General features: G+C 48.5%; 2 protein-coding genes across 2 annotated transcripts; both read right to left on the bottom strand.

Moving 5' to 3' along the window:
- Window positions 1-640: 640 nt before the first annotated feature.
- On the bottom strand, window positions 641-5,634 carry LOC110471858 (keratin, type I cytoskeletal 19). The gene is made up of 8 exons (XM_077788294.2): window positions 4,968-5,634; window positions 3,974-4,056; window positions 3,459-3,615; window positions 3,073-3,234; window positions 2,526-2,651; window positions 2,197-2,423; window positions 1,744-1,889; window positions 641-973 (listed from the first exon to the last, which is right to left on the bottom strand). Exons 1-8 carry the CDS (start codon window positions 5,532-5,534, stop codon window positions 948-950), a joined length of 1,494 nt encoding a protein of 497 aa, XP_077644420.2. The 5' UTR covers window positions 5,535-5,634; the 3' UTR covers window positions 641-947.
- Window positions 5,635-11,672: 6,038 nt separating this feature from the next.
- Window positions 11,673-15,796, bottom strand: LOC116184521 (keratin, type I cytoskeletal 19-like). Its single transcript, XM_077788421.2, has 8 exons — window positions 15,194-15,796; window positions 14,756-14,838; window positions 14,356-14,512; window positions 14,109-14,270; window positions 13,668-13,793; window positions 13,345-13,571; window positions 12,314-12,426; window positions 11,673-11,808 (listed from the first exon to the last, which is right to left on the bottom strand). The coding sequence occupies exons 1-7, from the start codon at window positions 15,716-15,718 to the stop codon at window positions 12,339-12,341; spliced, it is 1,368 nt and encodes a 455-aa protein (XP_077644547.2). The 5' UTR covers window positions 15,719-15,796; the 3' UTR covers window positions 11,673-11,808; window positions 12,314-12,338.
- Window positions 15,797-16,683: the final 887 nt, after the last annotated feature.

Genomic DNA, 16,683 nt, shown 5'->3' on the forward strand with positions numbered 1-16,683 from the left:
AGGTGTGTTTAACACAAAGATGATCCTTCAATCACTCTTGATGTTCAGTTGAAACTCTTGGCCATCAGAGGATGACCAGTAAATGACTCAATCACTGTGTGGAGAGGAGATAAATCTTCTGCAGTTCTTTTCCCAGTGTGAAGATTTCCACAGAATGAAAGGGATAAGTTTGAATATAAGCTATGTCAGCAGAAATTGAATCAGCTGTGGAGACCAGGATTTCATCCTCAACAGTCCCCAGGCTGGAGGATGGAGCATGAGAGGGCTCAGCCCAGTTCTGTCAGCACTAGGCTGGGACCAAGGCAAACTGTCTCCAGATGTTCCATTACTGACTTTCAAAATTCTTCTAAAACTGTTTCAGCCCAATGCTGTGTGGGAAGGACACAAGCCTCTGCCTGACCTGCCTGTCCATGGGGTCAGGGCAAGTGTCACACAGGAATGGGCAACATCTGCCTCAGGCTGTGACAACAGGGAAGAGCTGGACAAGACCTGCCAGGTCAGCAAGGCCACTCTCCTGCTGGCAAAGCAGCTTTGTTCCCAGTGCAGGATGATCCTGAGCAGTTGAGGTGCCCTTTGCTCATGGATCAGCACCTGGTGTTCAAAAGGAACTCAGTTTCAGACACAGGTTCTTGATTGCATTAGGCAGAAGCAAAGTTTTATTAGACATTTTTCACCAGCAGGTACATAAGTGATCATAGCCCTGGCTGACTACAGCAATAGTCGTGGTGCTGGGCCACACACAGCAGCACAGACTGAAAAGCAAATAGCAAAATAAAGCAGAATGTGGCTCAATGCTCTGCTCATCCCTCTTACACATTGCTTAGCACTGCTGAGCGACACAGACGAGCACGCTCCGTGCTCTCTGCAGACACATGCACTAAATATTCTCTCTTTTCATCTGTAGCTCTGCTTCAGGCTTCTCTTGCTGGATATTCTCATTTCTCTGTTTAATCACAAATCCTTCGGCAAGGCACTGGAGAGATCAAAGGAAACGTTACTGTGTTTATAGCAAAAATAGATTCTTTCCCACACTGTCATTCCCTACACGTGATCGTTTCACAAGCCAATTCAATTAGAATTTCAGATAAATACTGCCCCTTCCTGGGAAGATCTGATGGCTCCTGCCAGCCTGGCAGATGGATCTGTCAGTGGCTGCAGCCCAGGCTGCATCAAAATGCCAAAAGGTGGAAGCTGCAGACACTGCTCCAGCAGTGATCTGGATGAGGGAATGGCATTGGGATCCATGCTAGAGCAATGCCCCTGCTCACATCATTCTCCTGGACCAACTGTCACTATATTCCTTCTTTCCTTTTCAATTTGGCTGGAAGTTTCCCTTTGAATTAGGGCTAGTAATTATCTGCCAGTATTCCCATGATCCCTGCCTTTTTTTTGTCCACCTAATTTCTGAGTACTTTTCTTTCTCATCTTCTTTCCTTTATCCCACATTTCACGTCAGTCTTTCCTCCATGTTCTTCATGGCTTGCCTGCATGCTGGCTCTGTCCCTCTCCCTTCTATCCCTCTTCCCTCTGGCAATTCTCATGCCTCCCAGAAGAGTCCCAGCTCCCAAAAGCTCTCCTCTCAGCCACTCCTCTGTGGCTCCTATCCTGTATTTCCCAGAGGCCCCACAATAAAACTTTGAAGTAGCACTGTAAGCTACGTGGGAAAGATCTGTCTTCCAGCCCATCAGTGTTGCATTAGAGCAGAGAAGACTGTGGAAATGTTTCGAGTGGAACAGTTCTTACCTTGGATCTCCGCAGCTGCACAGGATGGGATCTGGGCAGACGAAGTGTAAGTGTGGCTTGTCCTAATGATGCCTCCTCCTCCTATCCCACTGCTTCTTGCAACTCCTCCTCCGAGACCTGAAGACTGACCAATTCCTCCTTGCTGACTGAGGAGAAAGGAAAATAACGTTTTAGTGACGGAAATGACAGATAAGCTAGAGTTACAGATTGTCAGGGTCCCTGCTGCTTTCAGTCTACTTCCCTTTTTGGCAGAAAAATGGCAAAATGTTGCAGTTTTCCTTGTGGCACCAATAGCACAGGAAAGAAAGCAGGTCACCACTATGGCACCAGGCAGACCAAACAGGTCAGTAAAGGAGCATGAGCTCAGCAGGTCCTTCACTTTGCTCTTATGTTGAAATAACCAGGACACAGGTATTTTATTGTATTTTTTTGGTGTATCCCAAGCCCACTTACATAAGGTCCTGCTGGCCACCCTCCAGCAGGCAGCGGTACGTGTGGATCTCCTGCTCCAGGCGGCACTTAACGTCCAGCAGGATCTTGTACTCTTGGTTCTGGCACTCCATCTCTGCCCGCAGGTCAGCCAGCTGCTGCTCCACACAGGTGATCTGGCTCTGCAGCTCAGCAAGGTGGTTGTTGTAGCGACACTCTGTCTCCGCCAGCGAGGACTCCAGATTGTCCCTCTGAGGAGTGACATGGGACATGAGACAAATACAGGCAGGAGAAACTGCATTTAGCTATGAATTCTGTGAGATGGATGAGGTTTGCACCAGCTCATCACCCACCTGGCTGAGCTGAGCTTGGAGATCGATTTCCAGGGCTTGCAATTGGCGTCTCAGTTCAGTCACCTGGTTGTTGCACGTTTCCACCTCCTGACCACTTGTAATAACCTCCCGATTCACCTCCTCGATCTGAAATCACCAATCCAGGATAAAGAGCTTCAGGGAATGTGCAGCATAAATTGGATCAAGTATTAAGGAAAGAGCAAAGAAATTAGCAAAGACATGAAATGAGAAAGGTTTGGGTGAAAACTCTCATCCTAATGGTAGCGTAAACCTGGCTGGTCATTCCTTTTGCTCTTCTAATAGTGCTGCTTGTAATTCTTCTCACCACTTGCTGCTTTGTAGAGAATTCGTACCTCAAGTCCCACCAACATGCAGCACTTCCTTTAGCCCATGACAAGGACACAGAGTGGCAGTGTCCCTCCCTTGTGTCACTTGGTCAGTGTCAACAAATGCTAAATGCTCTTACAGTCTTTTGTGTAACAAATTCCTGTGGGACAATTGCCTGGGTGTTAGCCAGGGAAAGTCAGAGCTGTGGGAATTTACTCACCTTGCACTCGTACCAATCCTCGACTTCTTTGCGGTTGCGTTCAATCAGCGTCTCATACTGGCACCTCATCTCCTCCAGGATCTTCCTGAGGTCTGGGCCAGGGCAGGCATTGACCTCCACGCTCACATCTCCAGTCGATTGCTTCCTCAGACAGCACATTTCCTGGAAACACCATCCAGATCAGGTTAGGTTTAGAACAGAAGAAAGAACTGAGGGAGCCAAGCTCTCTCAGAGGGAGCAGAGCCCTGCAAAGCCCCTCTCTGATGGACCTTGACAGCTCCTGGGTCACACTATGGTCTCCATCAACCATTGCCCTCCTCAGCAGCACCCTGGGGTGCTGGGTCCCACAGGAGTGAATGCTTTGTACAGGAGAGGGCAGGACCTACCTCCTCATGGTTCTTCTTCAGGCAGCAGAGCTCCTCCCGCAGCGACTCCAGCTGTGCCTCCAGGTCAGACCTGCACAGCGTCAGCTGGTCCAGCACCTGGCGCAGCCCGTTGATGTCGGCCTCCACGCTCTGGCGCAGGGCCAGCTCCGTCTCGTACCTGTGAGGGAGGAAGCAGAAAGAAAGAGCAGTCAGTGTCTGACATCACCGGCATTTCTGAGCTCTGACAGGAAAAACCAAAACCTTCCCGTCTGAAAGACAGCACCTGCTGGAACAGCAGCTTGGCTGAACCCTCACTGCTCCCAGTCTGCAGATTGCTTCTGCTTCCTTCAATCTCTACTTGAAACCAGCTTGGCATCCCAAAGTTCCCCTCTTGGAACTGCCCCTAATTAGGGCAGCTCTAGCGACAATGGATGAGAGAATAATTCTGCACAGCCTCCAGCCTGTCCTGGGTCACAGGAGAGCAGCTGAGAGCCCTGAGGGTGGTGGCAGAGGAGGGGACAGCCCCAGGTACTCACTTCACTCGGAAGTCGTCGGCTGTCATCCTGCTGTTATCGATGTTCAGAATGATCTTGTTGTTGTCTATGGTTGCACAGACAATCTGGAAAAAGAACATTTGTTCTTTTGCATTTGTTCCTTTGTTGCACCCATTGCCTGGTGCAACCAGACTCTCTTTCTTGCTCTCTTTTTTTTTAAATCCTGGGCATTAGGGATGAGGACCTGAGAGGTGCAGCACTCACAAGGATGTTCAGGGAAGGACAGTGAAATCATTAAAATGATAAAATTCATGGTTCAGGTGCAGAGAATCCAGGAGGTGTAATTACTGTCCAGCACCTGCTACAATCTACATCAGCCTCTTAAATCTAAGTCTTATGAGATTTAAAGTTTTATTTCGAGAATTATGATGAACCTGTCTTATTCATTCCCTTTCCTGGATCCTTTTCTCTTTTTTCTTTGTGCATTGACATCCTAAATCTTTGCCAAACACTTTGCAAATGTTTTGAATTTAAAATTGCCCATTCTAAATCTGTTATGGCAATGTTCTCTTTTTTCTTAGTTTTAATTAGATGTTTAACTGGAAGTAAATGAATTAAAGTTAATTTCAGTTAATTAAAGTTTATCTGGAATTCTGCAAGACTGATGGCTATAATATAAATTCAGGCAAATTAACGTGATCCATTATTTATTTATCTCTTAGTTCTTTTCTTGCTGTATATCTATTTGACCTCCTTGGCACAAACTAAATTCAGAACGACTACTGAGCCCATCCAGATGATTTCCATGAAGTAACATTTTCCCCTTCAATATGTCTGATCAATAACCACAACAGAGACAGCCCAAACTTTCCAGTTTTATCTCTGAGCTCTGGGCTTTCCACAGGCAGAAGTTGTAATAGCTGTTTGCAAAAGGCATTTTTCAACAACAATTTGTTATTCCAAATAATGGACTAAGTTATGAACCAGCACCAGAGAGAGCCTTGCAAGGGAGAAAGCAGCTGAGAGGGGATGTTACCTGGTTCTGAAGATCTTCTATTTCTTTGTAATAGCAGCTGTAGTCCCGTGGCTCACAGAAAGGGCCCTGCTTGGCATACCACTCCCTGATCCTGCACTCCAGGTCAGCGTTCTCTTGTTCCAGGCATCTCACCTTGTCCAGGTAAGAAGCCAGGCGGTCATTCAGATTTTGCATGGTGACTTTCTCGTCACCAGAAAGAAGAATGCCATCACCAGCAAAACCACCTCCACCAAGACCCACACCCATGCCACCTCCCATGCCACCGCCAAAGCGAGCGCTGCCACCACTGAATCCCATGCCTGGACATCCTCCGAGGACGGCGGCTCCTAAGCCACCTCCGTAGTTTCCACCGACCAAACTGCCGGTGCTCAGTCCTCCTCCGTAATTCACACCACCACAGTAGCTTCTCCCAGAAAACCCTCGGCTACCGCCTATGCCACAGGTTGTGTATCTTCCAGAGGAGACCGAGGAGATCCGCGCTCCGCCACCACCGCCACCGATCACACAGCTGCCCCCGCTGGTCCTGCCCCTGAGAGAGCCAGTTGTCTGCTTAATACTACAGCTCATGGCGAGGCCCAGCTGCAGCGCCAACCCACAGCCCAAAGCAAGATGCAGAGCGTGATACTGAGTCCGACTGCAGGCTGGCGGCTGCTGCAGGTCTCCATTTATACCTTCCAAAGGGGGTGTCACCTGTGGGGTGTTTCTTCTTCCCACGGGGCTGGCTAGTCTGGCTGTTTATGCCAAGATTAAATAGCCCATAGGCAGTTTCCCTCTAGAAATCCCAGTTCACAAGGAAGATACTTTACATGTCAGCAGCTTATTCCAAAAAGTAAAATAGTGTTTTATGAGTCATCAGCTTTTTTTGTATGATGCAAACTTTGCAACAAGTCAAGAAAAAAAGTTGCCCTAGATTATGTACAAAGAAGAACCATTGGTATTTATAACATCAAAAGTGCCTTTTATCTTTTATTAATTTGTATTTATTCTTAGTCCAATAACAATTTTTATATCACATGCTATGGTAGACCTTGTGAAACAAAAAATGGGAAACTAATAGAATTTCTCACTTCTGAAAAATGTGAACAGTTATGACTGTAGTAGAGAACAGACCACGGACACTGTGGTGTGGATGTTGGTCAGCTGGCACAGCTCTAATACCTGCTTTGCTGTGAGATTTCCAAAATCACTGAGATAAATCCCCATACTAATTCCCCAACTAAGTTTTAGTTACCTATTTATAGCTTAAATGTCCTTAGTCGTGCAAACACAAGAACTCAAGTTGCTCACACTGCGAAGCTCAGGCCTGCTCAGTGTCCCCTGTGTGTGGGTGACACACAGGTTGATGGCAACTGCAGTGTATGAAGGATTTTCCTGAAGTTGTTTTTCAATTGCTTTAATTGCTGTCCATGCTTTCTCAGTTTGTGAGGATGAGAGATAAAGACAGAGGTGACAAGAAAGGGAGTATCCACAGGCGATATATCCAGATCCCTGGACTCAGATGGGACTCTGCAGGTCTTTGCCATTATGAAGATTGTACTGTGCACCGAATAAGAAGGAGAAAAGCTTTTTGCATTTCTTATGGAGTTTGTTGGAGCAGTAGCAGGCGTCAGCGCAGTCTGGCTGGTCAGAGGAGCACAACCTCCCAACCAGGCAGGCTATAGCCAAGGGAGAATTCAGAGAACCAGCTCCACCAGTGCCAGTGTCCTTCTCCAGCTGCCTCTGTAATGAGAGGATATTCTGTTCTCTGGGGGAAGACGACTTCTGTTCCCTACAGCATGGAATTTCCACGCAGCTCTTACTCACAAAGCAGCCTTTGACTTGAGGATGTCCATATGTACAGGAGCAGTTGTGATAGATCCCTGTTGGCAGTGAGGGTGACACTGAATGGGCTCTGAGAGCAGCATCACCTCTGGGAGGAAGAGTGGAGAAAACCAACGCTCGTACCCTCAGCCACTTTTACTCATGAGAAATGGTGACTGCTGTCTCCATGGCAGGAGAGTGTCCCCAAGCATGTTTAGATAGAATCGGCTTCACACCAACATGAGTTAAAGCTTTCCACTCTCCAGTGGGATAATTTATTTCTTTACTTAGATCAAAAATGATAAAAAGCCGCCTACCCACGGCTGGCGGCATCCAGGAATATTCATTATTCATATGGTGCAGGGAAATAACTTGCTTAAGGACAAAGCTGAAGTCTGTCAGAGCTCGGATTCCTCGCTGAGACTGCAGTGCCTGAAATACAAGTCCATCCTCCCCCAAGACACAGCCCCTGTGCTCCCCACACAGCCTAGACTCACAGTCGGGAAAACCATGAGCAAAAAGGAGGAGAGGGAGCAAATCTGGCTTTCATCCGTCATTTTGAGGAATATAATTGAAGACAGGGTGCGGCTGTTGGAGCCAACAGAAATTAATATAATGTTTGCTTGGAGCTTTGCTTCTGCTGGGGAGGTTTTCAGGAGTTACCCAAGAGCAACCTGCAGAGACAGGGCTGGTGGTGCCTTTCATTCCTTTGCAGAGTGTTGGGTTCAGGAGGAGACACTGCAGAGTTGGGCATTTCTCTACGGGTGGGCATGGAGCACCCACCCCTGCTTCCTTCAGCAGTTCTCTGATGGGATGAAGTAACAGGTCTTGCTCCACAAAACAACAGCAGCAGCACTATACAACCTTTCACTCCTGTCCTGGTGGAATCGTCCATAGACTCAAATACCAATTTACCACTGAAGATTAGACATGACCATACGATTCTTCCAAAGAACTCATATTTGGGATGCAGTTGCATTCTTTAGAGTTTTTCTGGGCTCCTACCAATTTCACTGTGAATATGTGTTTGTTACAGCAAATGCACCCAGGAGCCAGTCCCTGGCTAACCTGGTTGTATCTTAAAAACAAACTGTGGTGTTGTCTCTGTCCTCATGGCCTTGTCAGGGCTCCGGGGCTCGGCACCAAGACAGGTACAGGCTGTGTTCCCTCAGTACTGGCTTTTTTCCCCACTAAACTGATTTCTTTACCTCCACTTTTGTTATGACTGCATTCCTGTAGCCTTGGGACACAGCCTTGGGGCAGAACACAGGGAAGGGACTGTGCAAGTCTAAGACATAAACGTGTCCCTAAAGGATTTGCAACCTCAGTGTAGGACTGGAGGAAACAATTGGTTTCAGGTGCAGGAAGCCACAACAGGCCCTCGCTCAGGACAATCAGCAGTGGTCGCACACAACGTCAGCTCCAGTGCTGCTGAGTCTTGTGGGCTTGATGGACAAGAAGAGAGAGTGAAAGGGGAGGAAGAGGGGATAAGGGTGAATATTGGTGCACAGGATGGAGGAGGCAGGAGGATGCCACGTTCCCAAGGGGTGCTGTGGGCAGGACAGTCTGGTCCTGTGGGAGCTGTGGCTGTCGCTGTGCCCAGCCCGGCTCCACACGCTCACCTCGCTTTGCTTATCAAAGCTGATAATGTTTTCTTGTGTCAACTACAAGAAAGGTGTGTCTGGTTCAACAGAACTTTGCTTTCATAAGCATTGCCTCAGTGATGTTTGTGCAACCACACTGGAATATGATTTTATCTTGTCACTTGTAATTACCATTAATAATTTGCATAATGGCCATTAGGCATCACTTATTAAACACTTCTTTGATGTGATACTGAGCCGGCTCCAGGCCCCATACTCCCATCTTTCAAATGCAGACCATGACTTTTTCCTGGCTAGTGACTCATTGGTTTATACCACCATGTTTAGCCAAATCCTGTAAGGCAACTGAAATAATTACCACAGTAGGTTTGGTAACAGCGCAGGCTTAAATACACCTTGGAGACCGAGAGCATTACTCTGTTTCAGCTTCTTTCTTGCTGAGTGTTCACATCTCCAGACTCTGAGCATATCCAGTACCAAAGGAGAAGTTCAGCAGGACATGGAGGTGGACGCAACCAGGTTTCTTCCTACCGAAGTCCAGTCTCCCCTGATTCACTTGATGAAGAGTACTAGATCCTTCCAGAACCTGCCAGGTGCTGAGAGTGCAGCCAGGCCTCCAGCAGGTACATCCTTGGCACTGCAGGTTATCACAGCAGAGAAGAGTCCTGGAGAATTTCTTAGAACATGTGGGAACAGTGATGGGTGATGAAACTGCAGCAATTTCATTCTGCATGGAGAGCTGAGCACAGTGCAGGATGGGAGGGAAACCAGGGCTTCAGCCTGTGGTCTGTGCTGCAGAGCCACAGGATCAGGTCACAGCCTGACATCCTGGAGTGTTCAGGTGCTTCCTGCACTCAGGCACTGTCCAGTGGTGCAACAGAGCCAGGCAGGCAAAGGTGCAGGGCAGCCAGAACTCCTCAGATTGTCTTCTTTTATCTTCATATGATACATATACTAAAAAGTCCCTTAATTTCAATACACTTCAATTATGTGGCTCATACTGGCAGTTTAGATTCTATTATTCAGTGTACTGAACTGAGAAACTCCTGCTGGGTTTCAGCAGCAGCTTGCCCATCTCTTGTAATTCTTTACAAATGTTACATAAGCCAATAAAGAAAAATCTAAACCTCACAAATAGTTACCGTGGGTGTTAGTCTGTACCTGTCTGCATAGTCTATGAAACAGACTTTTGTAGAGAAATTATAGTTTATGCATCACAGCAGAATATGGCCTGCTTTTCCAAATGCACTGTGCCTGTAATCAGAGATAATTGTCTGTGTCATGCAGTCTGGAACTGGCTGATTTCCAGCATTGGTAATTTACAAAACTATTTGTTTTCTTCCATTTCTTCACTAATCCCTTAAATTTATGGTGTGTTAATTCCTTGGGAGCTTTTCCTGATGGTGGTGTAATTCCCATGTTCCTGCTCTCTTACAACACAGATACATCTGCTGGAGCTGTCACAGCGAATTTCGTTGTCTGCTTACCAGCCCGAGTGCTGATATCAACCCTGTCTCTCCAGGGGCATCTGCCCTTGCTCTTTGTATCCTTGGGTTCCTCTCTCTGCCCTGTACCTTCAGCCTAAGTCTCTCCATCTTGGAAATACTCGTTTGTTCTTGCTTTGCAAGATTTGAGTGTTACAAGAGAACAGAACAAGCTCCGTGAGCCTCCCAACCTGTGAGCTGCTGTGCAGTCCAGGTCCCAGGTCACTCCTTTTCTGTTGTTCCATGCATTGTGTCCTCCCCATTTCATCTCTCTTCCCTTCCCTGTCTCCTCCTGTGCTGTCTCCACAGCTGTCACCATTTCCCATCGCTGTCCAGCTTACAAACCCTGGGCAGCAAGGGCAGAGTTGCATTTCTGCACCGATGCAATGCAGTGACCTCAGAGGTGCTGTGTCAGCACAGAGGTGGGTTAATTCACCCCGAAATGCTCAACGTAATTACTGCTGCAGGAATGGGAGATGCAGAACTGAGCAGGGAAAGTCCAGGATGCAGAGCTTGTCCAGGAGCTCATTAGAGCAATTACTCCACAGGGCTAACAAGTGTCCTGGACAGAGCCCAGGTAGAGGCCATTCCAGAGCTGTCTGAGCTGTTTCTTTAGAAACAGGCACTAATTCAGACTCATTGTATCCTCCAAAGCCTTGTTGTGAAAAGCTTTCCTGTCCAGCCTCTGTCTATAATGTCAGTCATCAAACCCCATCCAGCATTTCACTAAAGAAAGGCTGCCAGTGCCCCACAGTGAGGAGCAAGGGTTGTGCCACCACTCCCAGCCCATCTGACCCACTGCTTGGACACTGCTGCCAGCGAGGAGGGACAGGCTGGATCCTGAATCCTGCCTTGCACATGCAGCAAAATGCAGTCGTGTTCCTAAATGTGTTTGTCATTCCTTTCTCTGGGCTAATAAAATGCCAGCAGCTTGTTTTTCTGTCTCTTTATTGTGTCTCACTTTAAAAAAAATTCTCTCCCACATATTAATTTGTCTCAGCCTTTTATCTTCCTACATGTTGCCAGCTGGTTCTTCCTGTTTGCCTTTTTTACAAATCCATTTAGAGGTTCTTTATTTAGTGTTTTCTCTGGGAATTGCTTTCCTCCACCAGAAAGGTGTGGAGAGTCCAGCAGAGCCTAGCTTTCAAAATTCCTGCTTTGGTGTTATTTAAGAAAACTTGTTATTCTTGATTTTATCTTGTTAGTGCACATCTGTAATAACTCAAAGGTGTCATATATTGCATTTTACTATGTGATATTATATATTATATTACATTATATTATATTAGCATATGCCTGCTTAAGTGAAGACTCCCTTTTCTTTGTAAGGTGTCTCTCGGTAGCAGACTCAGCCAGACAGCCCTGAGACTCCCTCCCTGCCCTCTGCCCAGCCTCCCTGGGTGTTTCTTTCCTCACTACCTTCTGCTTCATGTCTTGGCTCATGCTTCCTCCTCTGGCAGCAAATATCCCTCTCCACATCGGCTGGTCCTTCTCCTCCACCCTCCATCCCCATCCTCAGCCTCTGAGTTCAGCTGGAGCACTGATGGGAACATGGCTTGTTTTCCTTTTTCCCTGTAATGATTGCTGTGTGGTTGGAGACTGAAGGTAGATTCATAATATATATTTTTTTAAGATACTTGTATATTGATTTACTTGTAAAATTATTTCTCAGGTTCAAGGCTGTATCAGCAGGAGCAAAGTTTTATTGGAGACATGCCTTGGTCGCTGTTAGAGAATGGCCACAAACCAGGGGAGTCTGAGTGAGGGGCAGTGGTGGGATAACAGCAGGGTGGCCAGGAGCTGCCATCCTGCAGAGTCCCTGTGACTACCACTGGAGCACAACTGAGAACTCCCAGGTTATTTTTGCCTTGTTTTTCCAAAAGACTTTTTCTTCAGAAAGCTCCTCGGGGGATGTGCAGTGGGACTGGCGGGGACTCTCTGGTCTGCAGTGACCTGAAGGAGAATGAGAAGAATCATTTATTCAGGGGAGTCTGCATCCTGTACCTTTCTCTCACACCCCTTTGCTTTTGTATTGAGCTTTCTCTTTCCCTCTTCTCCCCAGCTTTGCTAAATTTTATCCTTGTTGAAAAACTTGTGACTGAGTGATTCCACTGCCAGCTCCTCATTCCCGTGTTGTGCTGAAAGCCTTGTTTAAACACACATTTACTGCTGGGCACCCGCCAGTGTCAAACATAATTTCTGCACAGAGATTTATAAATAAATATCCCATAGCTGCATCCCTTATCACTGCTTCCCACCACAGCCCAGTTAATCCCAGTGCCCTACCACAGCTGTGATCCTGAGCATCTGACTCCAACCCAGCCTTTCTCTAGGAAAAAACCCCTCCAGCCTTCCTTCATCACCCAGAAAAGCCTGCAGACCTCTCATGCTCCTGTTCCACTGGTACCCAGCACTAAAGAAGCAGCTCATGGTCCCAGTTCCCTGGAGGCTCCCTCACCTGGCAGAGCCTGGCGGGCAGGGGCTCAGGGCAGGCAGGGCTGGCACAGGCTGGCTTTCAGCCCCGTGCTTCTCCCAGCTGGTGTGGCACCGACTCCTCTTCCTGCCGACCCTCTGTGGAAGAAGACAGCTCTGGACACCCAGGCCCCAGCACTGCCACCCTGGAGGTCTCCCCCTGCCCTCCTCACTGGCTTTAGCTCCATCTCTTCAGCCACAGCCGTGCTTCCCCCTCCCAGCCCCGAGGTCAGCTGCAGCCACCATCCACCTCTGTCCCCCTGTCTTTTGGCAGATGATGCTTTTCCATCTGGCACTCAGGATTGCCCTGGGACTAACAATGCCACTTCAGCCCTTGCAAGAGGCATTTTGGAACAAAAACTGACTTTTTGTGGAAATAATTTAGGACTGGAGAGTCCAGAGGAGCCCAAATCAGGGCAGCACCATTCCATTCCAAAGCCTCCTCTCCCAGCAAAACAAAAGGAGTAGGTGGGTGCTCAGGGCAGTTTTGTGTGTGTGCAGCCACGTCTGGAATTAACAGCCTGGCTGTTTCAAAACCTCAGTCAATGGAAGGCAGGGCAGAGCCAACTGCTTTGCATACAAATTAAACTTCCAAAACTTTAATTAAACTTGTGTGAAACTGAAAATGTTTAGATAATTCATCATTTCAGTTAATTTAGCTGCTAATCCCTAATCCTGTCTCATTCTGGCAAGCCAATAAAACTTAGTTATATGACTGTTTGTCCAGCTCCTGGGAAGCTGCCCTTAAAGAACTGCTGAAGCTGCTGTGCCAGGGGCTGGGACAGTTCTGGGGGCTCTCCCAGACCGTTCCCTGGCCCAGGAATGGTCTTTGGTGCTCCCTGGACATTTATAAGAGCCAAATCCTCCGATACCTCATGGTTTTCTAATCAGCCCTGTCTAGAAACAGGTCAGCCCTGGTTCCTCACCAGTGTTGCTTTTCCTACCGGGATCACAAATTTTCATATCCCTGTAAGACAAAGTACAGAGATTTTAGGGTGCCCAGCTCTGTTTGCATACATGATGTCGTGTTGGCCACCCTCCAGCAGACAGTGGTAGGTCTGGATCTCCTGCTCCAAGCGACACTTGACGTCCAGAAGGGTCTTGTATTCCTGGTTCTGGCACTCCATTTCCGCTCGGATCTCAGCCAGCCGCTGCTCCACGCAGGAGATCTGGTTCTGCAGCTCCGCCAGGTATTTGTTGTAGCGACATTCAGTCTCCGTCAAAGAGGATTCCAGGTTTTCTTTCTGAGAATAGAACAAAATACTCAGGTACTGGGGTTTGACACAGGTACAACCCTGCTCACGAGAGCTGGAGCTGTGAATCCTTGTGGCATCACCTACCATGGTGAGCTGGGCTTGTACATTGATTTCCAGGGCCTGCAGCTGACGTCTCAGCTCAGTGACCTGCTTGTTGCTCGACTCTATCTCCTGGCTGCTTGTGACAACTTCCAGATTCACCTCCTCCACCTGCAAGGTCAGAAAAGAGCAGCCCTTTCCTCACCTCCCCACTGCATCTCATGATGTCCAGGACCTCCCCACACCCCGCAGTGCCCTGAGCACGAGCAAGGCTGACACCCTGCTTATTCCATTCTGACCCAGTGACACCATGTGACACCATCTGACCATGTGGTGGCCCCTCCACCATGGATGGAACGCAGAAATCGGGCAGTACAGTTAGATCTGAGCGCATCTGTGACACGCTTGCTGTTATTAGGACACTTCCTCCTTTTTCCCTTTCCCCCTTGGGGCAGAGCTGGCTGCAGCTCTGCAGGGACGAGGTACCTTGCAGGCGTACCACTGCTCCGTCTCTTTGCGGTTGCGTTCCATCAGCGTCTCGTACTGGCACCGCAGATCCTCCAGGATCTTCCTCAGGTCTGGGCCAGGGCAGGCATTGACCTCCACGCTCACATCCCCAGTTGCCTGTTTCCTCAGACAGCTCATTTCCTGCAGGAAATACATGACTGTATCAATAATATCCATCCACCCTTGGGGAGATTTTCCTTCTTCTCAATTCCCTGAGAGAGCTGACCTCCTCGTGGTTGGTCTTTAGGCAGCACATCTCCTCTGTCAGAGCCTCACACTGCAGCTGCAGGTCGGTCTTGCAGCTGGCCAGCTGGTCCAGGACGGGCCGGAGGTTGTTAATGTCAGCATCCACGTTCTGCCGGAGACCACACTCGGTCTCGTACCTTAAACCACAGGCAGCAAACAAAGACCAGCATATCAGCAAAGCAGGGCAAGGCCTTCAGTTGAGGGTGGGGGGAAAAAATTAGGATCAAGCTCTTCTTTTGCTTCAGACATGCTGTGCTATGAACATTGCCAGTGGTATCAGAGATCAGTTTTACCATGCAGTGTAACAGGCAGAGGTTTGGGATTTCCCCATCACCACCCTTCACCTGCCCTTCCATGGGCCAGCAGGGGACTATACTCACTTCACTCTGAAGTCATCAGCAGTCATCCTGTTGTTATCAATGTTCAGAAGGATTTTGTTAGTCTCCATGGCTGCACACAGGATCTGGAAAAGAAATCATTAGAAGAATATGTGGGCTTGCAGCTTCCTCTGCCTCCAGAAGACCCTGGAGGAAACACCTACCTGGGGAATTTTATAATTATTCTGTATATTTGGGTTATTAATCACTTATGTAGCATCCCAGCAGAAAAACCCATGTCCAGCTGGTGGACATGACCTTGCTGAAGCATCAGTGCTCAGTAAATGTAGACTCCCCCTCCCACAGACCATCATTTCATATAAACCATTGCTTCAGCTGCCCCTCCAGAGCCATTGCTTCTGCCCTGTGACAGGGCTCTGTGCACATACGAAAACAAAGCCTAAAGAAATGTTAGGATTTTCTTGACAAACAAGAATTTACCTGGTTCTGAAGGTCTTCGATTTCCTTGTGGTAGCAGCTGTAGTCCCGTGGCTCACAGATGGGCCCCACCTTGGCGTACCACTCCCTGATCTTGCACTCCAGGTCAGCATTGTCCCCCTCCAGGAGCCGCACCTTGTCCAGGTACGAGGCCAAGCGGTCGTTGAGGTTCTGCATCGTCGCCTTCTCGTTGTTAGCAAACAGGATCCCATCCCCGCAGCCAGCTCCAGCCCTGGGGAAGCCACCTCGAGTGCAGACAGCTCCTCCGCTGAATCCCAGGGCAGAACAAGCCCTCTGGGTGGCTCCGAAGCTCCCACCAGCTGCGCTGCCGGCGCTCAGCTGCTTCCCGAGTAATCCCTCGCTTACGCTGCCGCCGGAGAAGCTGCCAACCACGGCACCCATGTCATAGGCAGCGTGTCTCCCCGAGGAGGCAGAGGAGACCCTCCTGCCGGTGCCAGCCACGTTGCTGCCTGTGCTGGCCCTGCCCTGGGTGCAGGTGGTGACAACCTGCCTGACAGTACAGCTCATGGTGTGGGTGCGGAGCCAACAGAGCCCAAGGCAAGTGCTCAGGTCGCTGCAGGATCCAACTGTGATACCTCTGTCCCCTGGTCCTCTATTTATACCAGTCCCTGTGGGTCGTGCCACTGGAGAAGAGCTGTTTATTCTTCCTCCTTGTGACCTGGCTAGGAGGTGTTTTCTTTTTTTTAAGCCGGAAATAATTCCCCAAAGGCGTTTGTCTCCAGAAATCCCACAACAGAAAGATGCTTTGGTTAACAGAAGCGTGTTTCAAAACTACATCAAAAATGTTACTTCCTGAATCATCAGGTCTGACCTGTGATGACAACTCAACAACAGTGACACAAAAACCCAACGATACCCAAGAGTGCCCGGGGAATGAAGCACCACAGCAATTATCCATCCCCAGTGTGGGCGAGTCTACCCGGAAAGTGAAAGCTGTGGGAAAGGCGTCCTATCTGACAGAGCCTGTTTGACCCCTTTGTGACCAAAAGCGAGGGTGTCCCCTCACTCAGCTGGCCTCAGTCCCTGGGACCAGGGCCTGGAGACCACCCCGGGCCGTGCAGTGAGGGGTCTGTTCCATTCCACACGGCCGTTTGTGGAGCGAGCCCCTGGTCTGGGTCTTTAGACCTCAAATGCTCCAGGAGAGCACAGAGGAATTTTGCACTGGAATGTACCAGGGCTGGTTTATCCCTTCTCTTTATTCTACATCCATCAAAACATCGCCTTGCAGAGGTCTGGGTTGTTTTGCTTGCTTTCAAGGGTAGACAAAATAGTCAAGTATTTATCCAAAATATGAAAGGATATTTCCTGGACACTAAACATGCAGGCCACTGAATATTCAGTGCCACACGGGATATTTCATAAGATTTCTTAAATAGTATTGTGGAGAATTTCAGGAAATGCATGACTTCACAGAAGTCTGATCCTGTTCCAACCAGCACCATGAAAACTCTCCAATACAATCCAAGTGTTAA

The sequence above is a fragment of the Lonchura striata genome, chromosome 27 (assembly GCF_050655825.1).
Source record: "Lonchura striata isolate lonStrDom1 chromosome 27, ASM5065582v1, whole genome shotgun sequence".
In the NCBI taxonomy this organism is placed as follows: Eukaryota; Metazoa; Chordata; class Aves; order Passeriformes; family Estrildidae; genus Lonchura; species Lonchura striata.

What these genes read in the sequence shown, in the direction of transcription:
- LOC110471858 (XM_077788294.2), bottom strand. Translation starts at nt 5,534, where the DNA reads ATGAGCTGTAGTATTAAGCAGACAACTGGCTCTCTCAGGGGCAGGACC. An exon ending in GCCGACGACTTCCGAGTGAA is followed by an intron (nt 3,616 to 3,973) that starts GTGAGTACCTGG and finishes CCTCCCTCACAG; the next exon opens with GTACGAGACGGAGCTGGCCC. An exon ending in AGGATTGGTACGAGTGCAAG is followed by an intron (nt 2,652 to 3,072) that starts GTGAGTAAATTC and finishes TGGTGATTTCAG; the next exon opens with ATCGAGGAGGTGAATCGGGA.
- LOC116184521 (XM_077788421.2), bottom strand. Translation starts at nt 15,718, where the DNA reads ATGAGCTGTACTGTCAGGCAGGTTGTCACCACCTGCACCCAGGGCAGG. An exon ending in GCTGATGACTTCAGAGTGAA is followed by an intron (nt 14,513 to 14,755) that starts GTGAGTATAGTC and finishes CTGTGGTTTAAG; the next exon opens with GTACGAGACCGAGTGTGGTC. An exon ending in TAAAGACCAACCACGAGGAG is followed by an intron (nt 14,271 to 14,355) that starts GTCAGCTCTCTC and finishes TATTTCCTGCAG; the next exon opens with GAAATGAGCTGTCTGAGGAA.